Source organism: Apus apus, chromosome 4 (assembly GCF_020740795.1).
Source record: "Apus apus isolate bApuApu2 chromosome 4, bApuApu2.pri.cur, whole genome shotgun sequence".
Lineage (NCBI taxonomy): Eukaryota > Metazoa > Chordata > Aves > Apodiformes > Apodidae > Apus > Apus apus.
The window spans coordinates 29,166,421-29,180,712 of record NC_067285.1 but is presented as its reverse complement, the minus strand read 5'-3'; the positions used below and the strand labels follow the sequence as shown (position 1 = coordinate 29,180,712).

The 14,292-nt window shown below is 38.6% G+C and overlaps 1 protein-coding gene across 3 annotated transcripts in view; it reads right to left on the bottom strand.

Moving 5' to 3' along the window:
* The window catches only part of GRID1 (glutamate ionotropic receptor delta type subunit 1), a 504,645-nt gene that overhangs the window by 13,493 nt on the left and 476,860 nt on the right, over positions 1-14,292 (bottom strand). For all 3 annotated transcript variants that reach the window (XM_051617448.1, XM_051617449.1, XM_051617450.1), the window contains 3 exons: positions 12,053-12,248; positions 3,603-3,769; positions 2,007-2,247 (listed from right to left, as the gene is read on the bottom strand). In XM_051617448.1, coding sequence (XP_051473408.1) covers positions 2,007-2,247; positions 3,603-3,769; positions 12,053-12,248 — 604 coding nt within the window. The remainder of the gene's footprint in view (positions 1-2,006; positions 2,248-3,602; positions 3,770-12,052; positions 12,249-14,292) is intronic.

The following is a 14,292-nucleotide window of genomic DNA, read 5'->3' as shown; positions in this document are numbered from 1 at the left end:
TGCTCTGGACCCAGCCCCACGCGCAGGTGATCTTCAAGAGTACATCTTTACCCTACGGGTAACTTCAATATAATTTTTAAAAATGGAAGTTTAAAAGAAACTGCAAAAAAGAACGTGCAGAGCAACCCTAACTGAGAACACACTGGAGGGACGGGGGAGGAGGAGGAGAGGGATAAGAAGGGGAGAAAAGACAGGATAGGGTAGGCAGGGATCTATAATAATCCTTCTTACAGATATAAAAAAAAAGAAATGAAGGGCACGAGCAAAATATTTAAACTTAGGAAGACAGATCCTTTTTCAGAGATGAGAGAAACCAAGCATTTAAAACTCCTTACTGGTGTGAAACTGCCTTTGGGGCATATTCTCATCTCTACAAAGATGCACAAAGGCGAGTCCCTGAGCACAGAGGGGAACACACTGCAGAGTATGGCAAGACAAATGGTTGTGCACATAGCCTGAGGACACTTCAGACCAGATCCCTGCCCTTTGTCCTGCCAGGCTTTCACAGTGAGCAGTGAAGGACCTGCTGCTAGGGTTTAGGGTTCAGCAATGTGAATGTGGGGTGGGGCCTTTGGGGTTACAGCAGCAGTGATTTCTGCAAGGCAGCAGGGCAAAATGCGTTTAACCAATTAAACATGCACTTCTGTTCATATGAAAGCTTCTTTACAAGTAAGAGATCCTACTTGTGCTCTCCCTATGCCTGCTTTTGGAGTGCTGCATTGCACAGAGACATGATTTACTTTCAGCAACATTTCCTTTTCACTGCTGTACATTGTGGAGCCACAGGCAAGTGATTTTGCAGCTTTGTCCCACAAACATGGAACAGATATTTATTACCAAGCACTTGATGGGTGAGTTCAGATGGGAGAAGTGGGAACTCAGGAGAATGGAATCTTACTGATAAGTATTCCACAACATTACAGACTGTAACATAAACCTTCAGATCCCATTTGCCAGAACAGCTTACAGGTGATAGGTACACAAATTAGTACTCCTGGAAACCTGAGAAAAATAGGTTGGAATTGATGGGCTATGTACTATTTTCCAGCTGCAAAGCAGCTCACTGCTTTCATTTGCTTGTAACAAACATCTGTTCCAAGACGAAAGCACCTACAAATGCCTCAGTATCTCCAAAACTACAAGAGGTTAGTTTGTTAAACATTTAAATCTATGTAAAGAAATACAGGCTTCATGCAAGACAGATCTGAGTATGGACTGATTATTCTGTCATAGCATCGCTAACTCTCACTAGCTGCTGTGCATGAAAACTTCAAACCTGGGAAATTCTCAGATGTTTTCCTAGCTAAAATATGGCATGAAAGTTGGTTTACTCAGAGGCTCCTACTTCTAGAAATAAAATTGATTTCAAAATAAAGTAAGCATTTAAACAGTGTCATGGCAATATGGCTTATTCAACTAATAACTAGCTGGTTTATTTTAAATTGCTCGTGTACCTCTTCAAACAGCCTAGGTCAGCCATGAAGGAAAACAGCTACCCACTGCTGCACAGCCTGCAGAGGATGGACATGGTTCTCACAGCCAATGGAGGGGGTCTCAGACCACAGAAAACATTACCACAGGTGGCACAACTGTGTGCCTGTGAGGGGCCTCCATGTCGTTCATGGCAGAGAGGCCGAGGGCATGTTTCTGAACTACTCTCTTACCCCTAAAGGTGGTCTCTCCAGGTCAGGGTTGAGGCACATTGGTGGGGCAATGTGGGGAAGTTTGCACTGCTGCTGCCCATGCTGTATCTGCTCTATAAATAAATAGAGGACTTTAGTCTCCAGGGCTGTAAGTTTGGCACCTTTCATGTGCACAAAAGATACGGTTTTTTATTATTTTTTTAGAAACAACCACCCAAAAAGTTATATGGAAAGCTTAGTATGGCACATCAAAATTAATCAAATTTATTTTATGAGAGCACCTAAAATCCCACAACTTCCACTCGCTCTCTCTTTCTTTTGTGTTTTCTACTTTTAATTGTGATAAGAATAAAAGTTATGGACCTCTTTCGGTGTTTCTTGATGACAACGGTTGCTGTTCCACCACAACTCCAATGCTGCCACCAAACATGCAAGAAGGAGGCCTATTGCTAAAATGCAGAAAACGCCTGCAAAACTGTGAAGCTTGAGCGCCTTCCCATCTGTCTGTGCACTGGTGTGGCTATTCAGGTCACAACGTCCCATCCGTGGCCACCATTTCTGTTTAAGAACATCCAAATCTCCACTTTCTTGCAGCTCTAGAATCCTGCAGAAGTTTCAAAAGACAAGTATTATTTTCAATGATAATTTTTTTACAGCTCTTTAGTCTTTACTGTATGTCATGTAACTCTTAAATATACCATCTCACAATTCAAAACTCCATCCCACTACCACCACTGTGTAGAATTCTTCATCTGAAACTCCATTACACCAGGATTTCTTTCTACTCACAGCAGCAGGTAAACTCCACTGGGTTACTTTAGAGAAAGAAGAGACTGTCAAAAATTCCTCTGCAAGAATGCAAGAAGCATTTCCAAGGGAAATCACCCAGTTAGTCACGGATGGTCTGGCTACATTCAGCTGCAACAGCTTGTCCCACTAGCAAAATGCTCAACCCACTCCACTGCTGCTCTCCCACACCAACTTCAAAATCAAGTCAGACTAAACATGCTACTATTTCTGTGCAACTTAGTACAAATAATTTTAAGCAGCGACCAACTAATTTACTTCAGCAAATGTAGTTTATTCAGAAGAATTTTACTTCAATGCTTTTACTTCATGCCTGAATTACTGTGTTAACAGTTGCTAATTAATCATTGTTTTGCCTCTTATGAAGTCTCTCTTCTCTCCATAAATGATTCATTTTGGATTTGATAACTGTTTTAGTTGTTTACTAACAGTCTTTTCTCTTGAGGCAGCTTTGTCTCTTGTTATGCAGCTGGAGTTTTATTCCTTTTTATAAAGAAGGAGCAAGACTGGGAAATCTTGCTTCAGCTCCCTGCTTGGAGCAGAGCACCAGCTCACCTTCTGCTAAGGCCACACATGCCTGCACAACTGCATGTCTTCATTTCAGTGTGCACATTCATTAAAAAAAAATAATATATATATTCCCAGCTGATAGCTCAGAGATCACTAAATGGCATAGTCTTTTAGTGGCATAGTCTTGGCAATCCCATGCAATACTCAGCAATTCTTGTTTTCCTGTGCCACTGTGAGGTTTGGACCTGTCTTCCACCCTAAGGGATATACTAGGGCATTATTACTTGCTTACTGTAGGGAGCAACACATTGCTTAATAGCCTGCAAAACAGCATGAATCAAAATCTCTCTTTGGTCCTCCCCCTAAGCTCATACAAAGCTCTGAGGATATCAGTTCTTTTTTTGCTAGAGGCAGTGCTGCCTGGAGGTGTGAGGCCACACACAACCTCCTGTCCCCTCCTCCCTAAGCAGATGCACATGGAACAGAAGTAGGAGCTTTGTTGAAACTTGAACTGATAACCTTTCTGCTATCACTTACTGTCATGTATTCAGTAATTGCCAAAATTAATGGGAGCAACAAATTAGATGATGCCTTGGTGGTTGTAGAGAGGAATCCTGTAAAATTACTTTTGCATCTGTTTACCTCTGAGAGAAAAGATCTCTGTAGGGGCTTCCGTGCTGAAGTGCTATTCCATATCCTTTACTGCTAATGCTGTTTCCAATGACTGTCACAGAGCATTCATCATCCGTCAGCGCAGCATATTCCACCACCGTCACATCCCACAGGAAGGCATAGTTTCCCTTTTTTGCCTGTGAATACATCATGAACACAACAAAATCAAAGCTAAGCTACATTTCTAGGTAGAATAAAAACCAAGCAAACTCTAAGCTTGTCATTACTCCACAGTTGTATTTCGTTAGGTCACAGTTTGTCTGTAGACCTCCAACATCTTAATACATTTCTAAAACTCTTCCCTCCCAGCAGTACCTCATCAACATCAAACCTTACAAAAATGTTTTCCATTTTTAATAGGAATACATAGGATAATGTAGCCAACTGTAAGTGTAGGTAAGGCAGGTAACTAATTATAAATGAAAGCTATTGCATTGGCTGCTTAAATTTGATATGTGCTTTGTAGGAGACATGGATTAGCAGGAGTGTGACTGGTTCCATACATTCATGTAACTAGATGGGTACTGAATGAGCAATAAGTGGTGCTTCCTACTTGTCACAGTCACCAAAATGGCAACTGTACAGCTTTCCTCATATCAATGTGTAAATAAGCAAAGCCCCTTCCAAGAGCTGTGTTAGTCCTGTAACAAAAGGCATGCTCTGAGCTTAGTTTCCTCTTTTCTTTCACAGGTAAAAAGAGTCACCAGCGTCTCCTGTTATCTCAGTTTTGAGACAAGTATTGTTTTATTTTAGGACACACCTACCACAGATGTCCTGAAATGTCAGCCTTAATTTGGTTTCAAACCCAGTGCATACTCTGAATGTAAATCACCTTACTTAACATAAGATGCAAGAAACATCTCTGAATAGGGATTCAGTAAAGAAGAAATTAATAATTTTGTTGCTGTTGTTAAAGTAATAATTGGTTTCCCAATATATTTAAGTGTTATGTTTTTAAGTCTCTAGTGAACATACAGAGAAACCATGGAACAGATGGGTTGGAACATCTAATGCAAATAAATGAGTAGTGATGAGTGTAGTGTTCCAATACTTCTTTTTGTTTGTGTTTTGTTTTGTTTTAATTTGGGGTGATTTCAGATCTTTCTTTAGGTCAGAACAAAGGAAGGCAGGGAGCTGCAGTCCTGCATTCAGGTTTTTTTTATGGGAGCTGAATCGCCAAGCTCCCCTGGTAAATGGCTGCAGCTCTGACACAGAATTAGCTCATCCTTCCAGATATTTTCCACTTTTGAGTAAGCTCAGTTTTGAATTCCCCTGTAAGCCTCTAAGACTCCTGGAGTTATTTTATTGTATTTGAATTATCAGTTGAGCAATTAAGCTAATTTTACTTCATCATGCTTTGATAGAAACCATAGCTTTCTGAAGTCCCTGACAGTTGTTCAAACACGACGGTAAGTCAAATGAGTGAGTTATCGTCTAGTGAGTGGGATTCAGAGAAACAAAGATTAAAAGTCTGTTGTCTCGATTTTCTGTAAGCTTCTTGCTACAATCCACCTCTTTTTCCCCCCCTTCCCTGGTAACTGCATCAAGGCAATTATACATCCCCAAACACATTTGCTTCTGAGTTAAACCACAGTAAAAATGTTATATCCTTCCTCTTTGGTGAGATTTAAAATGACAATATGAAAATAATCTTTTGTTAAGGGTATGCTACCACTGTGGGTTTGTCCCCAGTTTCTCCTTTGCCATCACCCTGGTCAGCCCAGAGCAACAGCAATTAATGTATACAGCCTCAGACAACTATTTCTGTACTAGTACAAAACACTAATAAAATCTAAACTAGAGTAGCAACCTTACAGGAGTTATTAAAATACGAGCACAGAACTCTTACTGTTGAGTTCATGCATTGAGCTGACACAACTTATTCAACTAGCCTGTTCATAAAATATTTCTCACTTCAATGTCACTGTATGAAACCAGACCAGAGCAAGACTCCCATATCTGCATTGTAATATTGTACCTGGCTGTCTACCTAACTGGGAACAGTGGTACGAAGGAGGAAGGAACAGCCAAATCACTCTTTACTATATGTGACAGCCAGAATAGGCTTTATAACCTAAGACAATGATGCATAAAAAAATAAGGATGGCAAGATAGTGATTCCTTAGGGCATCTATATTGAGCCTATAATAAGCCAGCAAGCCACATTTTTGGAAGCCTAAAATATGCTTTTCAAAGGTATTTGCTGAATAATCATGTACCCGTAACTAACTGGGTTATTAGCCATAAATCTTTGCATCTTCCCCTCTGCTCTTCCCATGATGGGCTTTAATAATTCATGTTTTATGCTTTCCCATCCAGGCTGGCAGGCCTCCTACCTGGTTGGGGACAACAGGCAATGAGCAGTACTCCAACCAGTGTTCTTGGCAGGGAAGTGCTACCAAAAGCCCAGTTTTTGCACTTCTCAGGCAGGTTGTGTTCTATGGTAAAGAGTACACAGGCTTTTGCTACCTATGATGAAAATCTGTCCAAGTTCAAGTGCATTAAAAATATGTGCTCATGAAACCAAAGAAAACAACATTTGTTACCGCACACAGAATTTGTTCAAAATCTATGTTATTAAAGAACAAAAACTTGCCTGGTGGATGTACAGATAGAGGAGACCCAGAAAATATTTGGCCTAAATCGCTATGCTAAAACGTGTCTTGTATCTTTCTAGTTGTTGGGTTTTTATATGCTTGTTCATTTATTTGAAATAGCTGTATCTTTCAATTGTTACAGAATTGCTCTGTAAATCATCTTTTCAAATCTACAGTTTAAAAGAAGAACACTGACAAAATGTCATACATTCCTTATCTTTTTCTTAGTAATACTTGAGGAACAGTCTTCCTCAAATATTCAATTTTAATTATAAGGCAATGCCTAGAGAAAAATCACACTATTGATTCTACTTTTCAAGCTCCAGTTTTCTGTATTTTATATAGATGAGCTTTGTACACTCAGTCTCAATGTCAGACAGCAGATCTTTTGGCAAGGACTACTTCTCTTGTATTTGCAATGTTGCTGTCCTATGTTAGTCCTATAACTGTAAGTCATCAATAAACAAAGTCTACCAGGTCTCTTCATATCAGTTATATGTATTTTATTACATAAATAGTTCTATCCGGTGCCATCACATCTGTAGAACATTATTTCTCTGATGGCCTGATCATTTCAGGGTAAACAGGAATCTGAGCTTTAGATGTTTAGTTATGCATAATTCTTAGCTCCCAGAAATACTGGATCTACAACTGTTTCCCCTCTCTGCTTGCCAAAAACAGAATCTCCAAAAATTTTTCCTAGGGGAAGATTTGTCTCTTCCAAAACTTCTTCCACTTGTGTAATTTTCTTCTCTGAAGAGCAAAGATCTTGTACTATTATTGTGTTCATTGCATGGAAGTCTTCCTTATGACCAAATGTTTAGTTGCTTCTAATTTCAGCATCCTTCAGATCCTTGTAATATCTGTTGTGACAACTCAGCAGTATAATTTATTTCATTCAAAGGAAAACTTACAGACTTTGACAAACACATGTACAGGACACATAATCAACACATATATATGTGTGTTTGAGTTATGTTTATATCTTCCTGAGGCAAGCAGTAATAGCCAAATAAAACCAAATTGATATCTACTTTCAACAAAAAATCAAAGCTTTTTAAAAGTAGTTTAAACTTCTCATTTTTGTCACATGAAGGAATGTGTGAACACACATGTGCACACCCTTTAGCTTCCAGGCCAGAAGTGTACTGGAGGTAGGAAGACTAAGAATTGCAGGAAACACCTGGCACTGACCCATGGGATGTATGAGCAGGAAACATGTCAAGGCTCCCTAGCAGCATGTGTCAAAGATGTACCTACCCATGACCACAATACAGCAAAGATCCATATCTTCTGACACTTGCATTTACCGGTCAGACATCTAAAGCCTGCATTGTGTGGCTTTAAGGCCCAAAATAAGGTGAAAATGCTCGAGTTACCAGATATCATTGCAAAGATAATATCTAGAGAGAGAGGTAAAAGCAAATGTGGCAAATACCAGCTGAGAATAGGTAAAAGAGCTTGAATAAAGTATGATGGAAATGAAACACAGAATGAGCAGCTAAAATTTAGACTTTTATTGGATGTCTCATTTTGCTCCTTTGCTGTGTCCTAATTGCAACTCTCAGCATGCAGGAATATTGTAGAACAAAACAAAAATAGCTTGGTTAAACTTTCAAAAACCTCTTTAAGAGAAATTCAGCCAAAGCAGCACTCATTTATTCCACCCAAGTGGAGGAACTATTTGCACCAAAGGCACCAGATTTACCTTTGATTGAAGAGGTTTAAAAGAACAGATTTAAGAAAAAAGAACCCCCTAGGCAAAATTTGTTAAAAATATTTCTTCTTCACAATCATAAAAAAATGAAAAAAGCCAAGGAAGACTGTCTCCTAGATATAAGAAGGACCACAAAGAGAATAGTAATACTTCAGAAAAGCAGTAAACAACCTCATAATGTCACTCTTCAACATGGAGGGAGATGGAAGAATATTGTTCAAAGGGTCCTAGCTTACTGGTGGTAAAATGGTGGGTTTTCAAAGAAAGCTTGGTAAGAAATAACAATAACTTGAAAAAAGACAAATTGCTGATTAACCACTAATATATCTGATTTATCTGAAACTTATGAAGAGGCTACCATACTAAAGGCAAAAGTGCAAGAATAATGTAACATTCATCATGAATTTACTGCCAGAATGGAGTGTCACTGTAGCTGATCCTATTATATGGCTGGTGCCACAGAAATATCAAGAAGTGACCTTTACATTGGCATTAGTGGAATACTTCAAAAACATGCTTGGATAACATTTATTATCTATAAGAAAGTGATTTAAGAGAAGCAACACAGTTCTAATAAAAGGAAAACATGCCATTTAATTCTGTTCAGATGATTTAAAAATTAATATAATGAAGGAGCCACTAAAGGATGTAATATATTCAGGCTTTAAGGAGTAATTTGCTTTCACTCCAAAGGCTGATGGGTCAAGAAATGGAGAAATTTATAAGGACCCATGAAAACATATGGACAAGCAACCACAATTCACAACAGAAGATTCATTGTGGACAACAAACCATTGGAAAAATAGTTTACAAGAATCCTATTCACTGAATATTTAAACTAATTTTACTCTCAAACCAAAAATGAACAGAGGTGACTGTTCAACAAGAAATGCTCTGATTTAATGTTTAGTGTTCATTAAGGGAAAGAAACTTTTTGAAGGAAGCAAAAAAGGGAAGGAATAAACTTACTGCACCATCACCTAAATCAATGACACATTCATATTTTGTACTGTACTTGGTTTTGATCAAGAAATGAAAGGATTCAGAGTAATTTTGTTTCCAAATTGATTGCACAGGGGAACAGTCTCCACCAAAGCAAGACTTCAAAAAAATACAGTAACAGTATAATTCTCCTATGTGTGTATATATATATATCATATATATCTAAGGCAATAAATAGGGATCATCTAACTTCATTTGTTCAAATAAAAAAAGACTGCCCACAGTGGAAAAAAACCCCACAGGGTATTACATATGTTGTGGTAACTAATAATTACCCTGAAGAACTGATTGCCCCCAGGTATTTTGCAAACAGTTTGCTGAGATTTACAAATGGCTTAGAGATGTGTCTATTCCAATGCCAGTGTCCACCTGGTATAAGACAGCAGGAGCTACCCACTGCATGCTCTTGGGGATCCTGGCTGGAGCTTGACCCAGAAAGAATCTTTCCATACCACAGTGTTAAGTCAATCCTCACCTGTACCAGAACACTCAAGTGGCAAAATAACATTTTGTATGGACTGGAGATTTGTCTGATAACCTCCTCTTCTACTGTGCAGAGACATTTATGAATAGGAGGACATTTCCCATCTGCAAGGACCATGTCTCTAACATGACTTTGCAGTGCATTAATGGCTCTACCAGCACTGCAAAAGCTGTGCCTTGACAGTGGGAAATGGTCAGTGTGGGTACAGGGACTGTGCTGGGTCTGAAGGGAGACCTTTGCCATGGCAACTGAACACCACAAAAGCTTCCAGGACATTCCTCCACTATTATCCTTTTGGTATTAGGCAATTAAAGAGGCTAGGAAAATCTCCGGGAAATGGGGAGAGGTAAATGGAAAAGAGACAAACATCTGAAATATCTGCCTGTACCATAAATAAGCAGCACTATTCTGTCTTGCATTGAAGCAGCATTGCTCTGTTTGTAACTGCAGCTGATCTGTGGTGCTGTCTAAATCAAAGGGAAAGGGGAAAGGGGAGAAAAGGTGGTAGTGATCTCTTTTGCATTGTGTTGGGCAAGTCCTCATTCAGAACAATGTTTGAGGGATCTTTTTATGCCAGAGAGATTTAGATTTCCCATTTCCTATAAAATACATTTACATCTCTTCCATGCAGCAGTGTGTGTTTATGGATGGGAAGCCACATATCCTTGCCTGACATCCATTCTCCTTTAGAAAAAACAGCATTTCTAGCCATAAAACTTAACAGGAAAAACTTGTTTATTCAAATAGCTCAATGAGCTAGGATGAGTGACGTTTAAACTATAAACACCACAGTTTAGTTGACAATGTTATTAAATATTAAGGCAAATGTATGTAGATGTCAAATCAAATAGCAGCCATGGTCAGTGTTGGGGACTGAAGTAAATTTGGTTATTGTTGACATTAATTGAATGACCTGACCAAGTTACATAAAAATCACCCTACAATTATTGGAATCAAACTTAATAGGAGAAGTTATTATCACATAGATGGGATGGAACTGCCAGCTCCATACAGACAATATAATTGGTATTCTAAACAGCCTGCCAATTTACAGTTATATTTCTGGCTTAGGCAGATCTAACTATCATAAATGGCAGCATGCAGTAGGTTTACAGAATAAGTGTATTTGCAATCTCATGGTTAAAGATCATCCACTAACATAAGGATCGTAAAAAAGAAATAATAATAAAAAAGTAAAATATTGTGCATTTTTCTAAAGTAAACTGTTTTATTATTGGTTTTAATACTAGAGTACATAGAAAAGTATTTAATGTCTCCACTTCTACTTCCTTTAAATGCTAACAAAGTCTCTCAAAACAGAGGCCTCATTTTCATAAAGCATTGAGCAGATTAAAAAAAATCAACACATTGCAGACTTTGCCACTGCCAGAGCTCTACCTTGTATCAAGGAAGAAAGGCTGTTTGAGCTGGGGGCAGACAGCTTTAGGAAAGCTCAGCTGGGAGATGGGAGAAAAGACAGGGTGAACCAAATCTATTGACTAAATACTCCTGTGCTGACAAGACACAAGAGTTTTTGTATAACACAAACAGTCGAGAATCTCACGTTAAAGGACTTTGATTTGGGAATGGGATGGCTTGTATTACTGTGTTCACATCCCTTTGGCACTGTAAGAACCAGTAAACATTGGGTGCTTTCCCTCTGACTTTTCAGAAGAGGATTCAGAGATTCAAGGGAAAAAAAAATAAACCCAAGCCCCCCAAATTTTATTATTTCCCACTTACAAAAGCATAAGAAAGTAGTAATATATTTCTTCAGTGTACTTTTCTCTGAGGGAACAGCATGTTAAACTTTCATTAACTACTTCTGCATCCCTTCTGCCGTACTCCTGGACACGTGGTTTGATGTTATTTACTATTTTTGCTAAGCTACAAGATGGGAAGCAGACAAGAGAGGCAGACTAAGAGTGAGAAGTTGTGGATGTTTGCATTTGCATGATCTGAACCAGATCACAGGTCTCAGCACAAGGATGTAGGATCCCAGCCTGTTACAGACCAGTCTTTGTATTCCACATCCATCCTCAGTTCCACACACGAAAAAAAAAGTGTAGTCATATCCAAGAGAAATAAAAGTTAGGTGAAAGCAGGGTGAAATGTGAAAGAATATGTGCATTTTTAAAAGTCTGAAATAAACATAGAAAAAATTTGCATTAAATTGCTGTTCTACGAGAAATGAGTGTATGATCAGTGAATTCCTTGAACCTTACTTATGTTTCCAGAATGTTCAATCCACCAACTCAGAGAACAACCCCACACACTAAAATAAGCAAAGGACAAGTGTCAGTACCTGGATAATATAAAGAATTAAATTCACAATGGTATTTTTTGAGCTCCCAAGAAACCTAGACACCTTATGATCAGATCCAAAGAAGGACTTACATACTGAAGACTCAGGCAGAGGTAAGAGACTTCAGTTCCAAATCATTACTCCAAAATATGATACTTTTCTGCCATTGAGTTATTACAAGGAACTTTAGATAGGGATTTTTTGTTTTAAAATGGCTATGTAATTGCTTTCCTGTGACTTAATATTATTAACTCCATGCAAGCAACATTGATACCACAGAAAAATTAAATAAAAACCCCTGTGATGCAGTCTTACCTTCCTGATGCCTTCAGAAGGGTTTGATACACAATTATCTGCCCCATTATTCTTACTGATAGTCCTCCACAGTTCAGCAAACGTGTTATCCTGCTCCAAAGGGTTTGTCCCTTTTGCTTTAAAGTATTCATACACTGCTGAATCCCTGACTGTACCATAAGATATATCCATTTGTTTGGACAGATCCTGAAATGTTCTGAAATCCAAGCAATATGAAGATATTAGTATTCTGTAGTACATTAACAAGATTGCATTCATTAAACATTTTCTGTGTCTGTCATCAGTCAGAAAGCACTTACCCTCACCAAGTAACATTTGTGTATCTGTTTCCTCATCATAAAAGAAAAGCAAGAAGCAGTTTAATTGTACTGAGATCATATGAATTTAATACCTGAGCTCTTTTTCACTCCAGTAAAGATTTTTTATTTTTTTACAGAAAATATTCATATTAAATATTATGATGCCAAGTTTGCACAAGAATGTAGTACAATAAAGACTGACTTGAACACAGGAAAATCTCAGATTATAAGTATAAACATCCAGCCACATCAGCATCACCAGAAACACCTTGCAGAATTCAGCGGCATTAGTCTGCAGTTATACCAATACTCCATCTCCAAAATCAGTATGACTGTTTTAAACAAACAAATCTTCCTTCCAATTTCCACCAAGACTCTTTCTCTCTTCACAGCCTCTAGTTAAACAGGCATTTTTCATTCACACACAGGCCTAACTTTAATTTACTCACCATACCACACAGGAGGTGTAAATGGGCCCCAAACATGAGTTGCTGTGAATGCACCATTTATTCTCAAATTGTACAGAATGTAATTCACTCCTGTGTTACAGCCTTTTCTGCACAGGAAGGTGTAAATCACTGCCTGCATCAATGAAAACCAGACTGTTTCAAAACGTCTAAGATAGCTTCACTGCCATCAGAAGAAGCATCCTAGCTGCTTTCCACCTTGAGACCTTCGTTCCCATTCCTGTGACTCCTTCCCTTGTCCTCAAGCATGGCTTCTGTGCAGTACCACCATTTTTTCCATCTAAACGTGCACACACACATTCAACCACTGACCACTATGTGCAACAGAAGGGACCAAACTAGATCTCACAAATAATATTTTATTTTTTGTTTTAGAAGTGTATAACTTCACATAATAACAGCAACATGCTTCTGATTCGGCCAGCTGACTAATGCTGCTTGAGTTCAAACTAAAACAATCGGTCCTGTCTCCCCCCTCCCCTTCCTTTTTCTCCAAAGCAATCTTTTGGAAAAAAAAAAAATAATTCTCCTTAAGACATCAGAGAGGCCCACTCATGCCACCTGCCTCCAACTCCTGAAGCCACTAAAGCAAAATATTTTGCTTTGCAGCTCTTGCGGAAAATTTCTTCACACTGCTCCTGAAGAGTCTTCCCTTGGCCTGTGAGCTGAAGCTGTTTTCCACAGCTGAAGACTTGTCATTGACAATATTCTTCTTCCATCATCTTCCCTGTTTCACTGGGGGGATGCCACTGCTTACACCTCACATCCCTGAAAGATTCACTGCAATGCTATTTAAAGCAAAGCAATCTGGGCATAACCACAATACTACATATAAACATGTAGTAAACTCTTCCCATCTTCTCCATCAAGCCACCTCCAGGTCTCCTAGGTTTGGCTACAAAAGGGCCCCTGTGACAATGTGGGAGCCAGCTGGCTCTGACCCCAGAGCTGCAGCTCAGCAGGGCTGCTTCTCCCAGCCCCGCCAAAACTCTTCAAACTCACAGCTGCTTCAGACAGTTTAAGTGGTTTAAGTTCTTAAATTGTGTTAAGGACTTTTTATCATTTTAAGCTGTTAAGCAGCTTTAAGTAAGACTGTGTGAACAGTTTTTCTCTATATATGTTGCACACTTGTGGGTTTCAGCTGACTCTGGGAATTAGATCACACCCCAAATCTCCTATTATTTCTCCAGCTCTGTATATGGCACTTTGTAAAGTACAAAATGAACACCCTTGAGGTTGCTGGAAATTGAAAATTCTGATGAAAAATGGGAGAATGTGTGTTTGGTTTATTTCTTTCTTCGTTTAACAATTCAAAAAATTATATTCAGGTCTCCTTAGTGTGTCCTGTATATTTCATTGAAATGAAACTTTTTTCCTCCAATCTTGATCTAAATGATTATGTGCTACATTTAATTCCTTTTTTCTTTTAAAAATAAGTTTTGTCACATCCCATGAAATTGCTTACGTCTTGGAG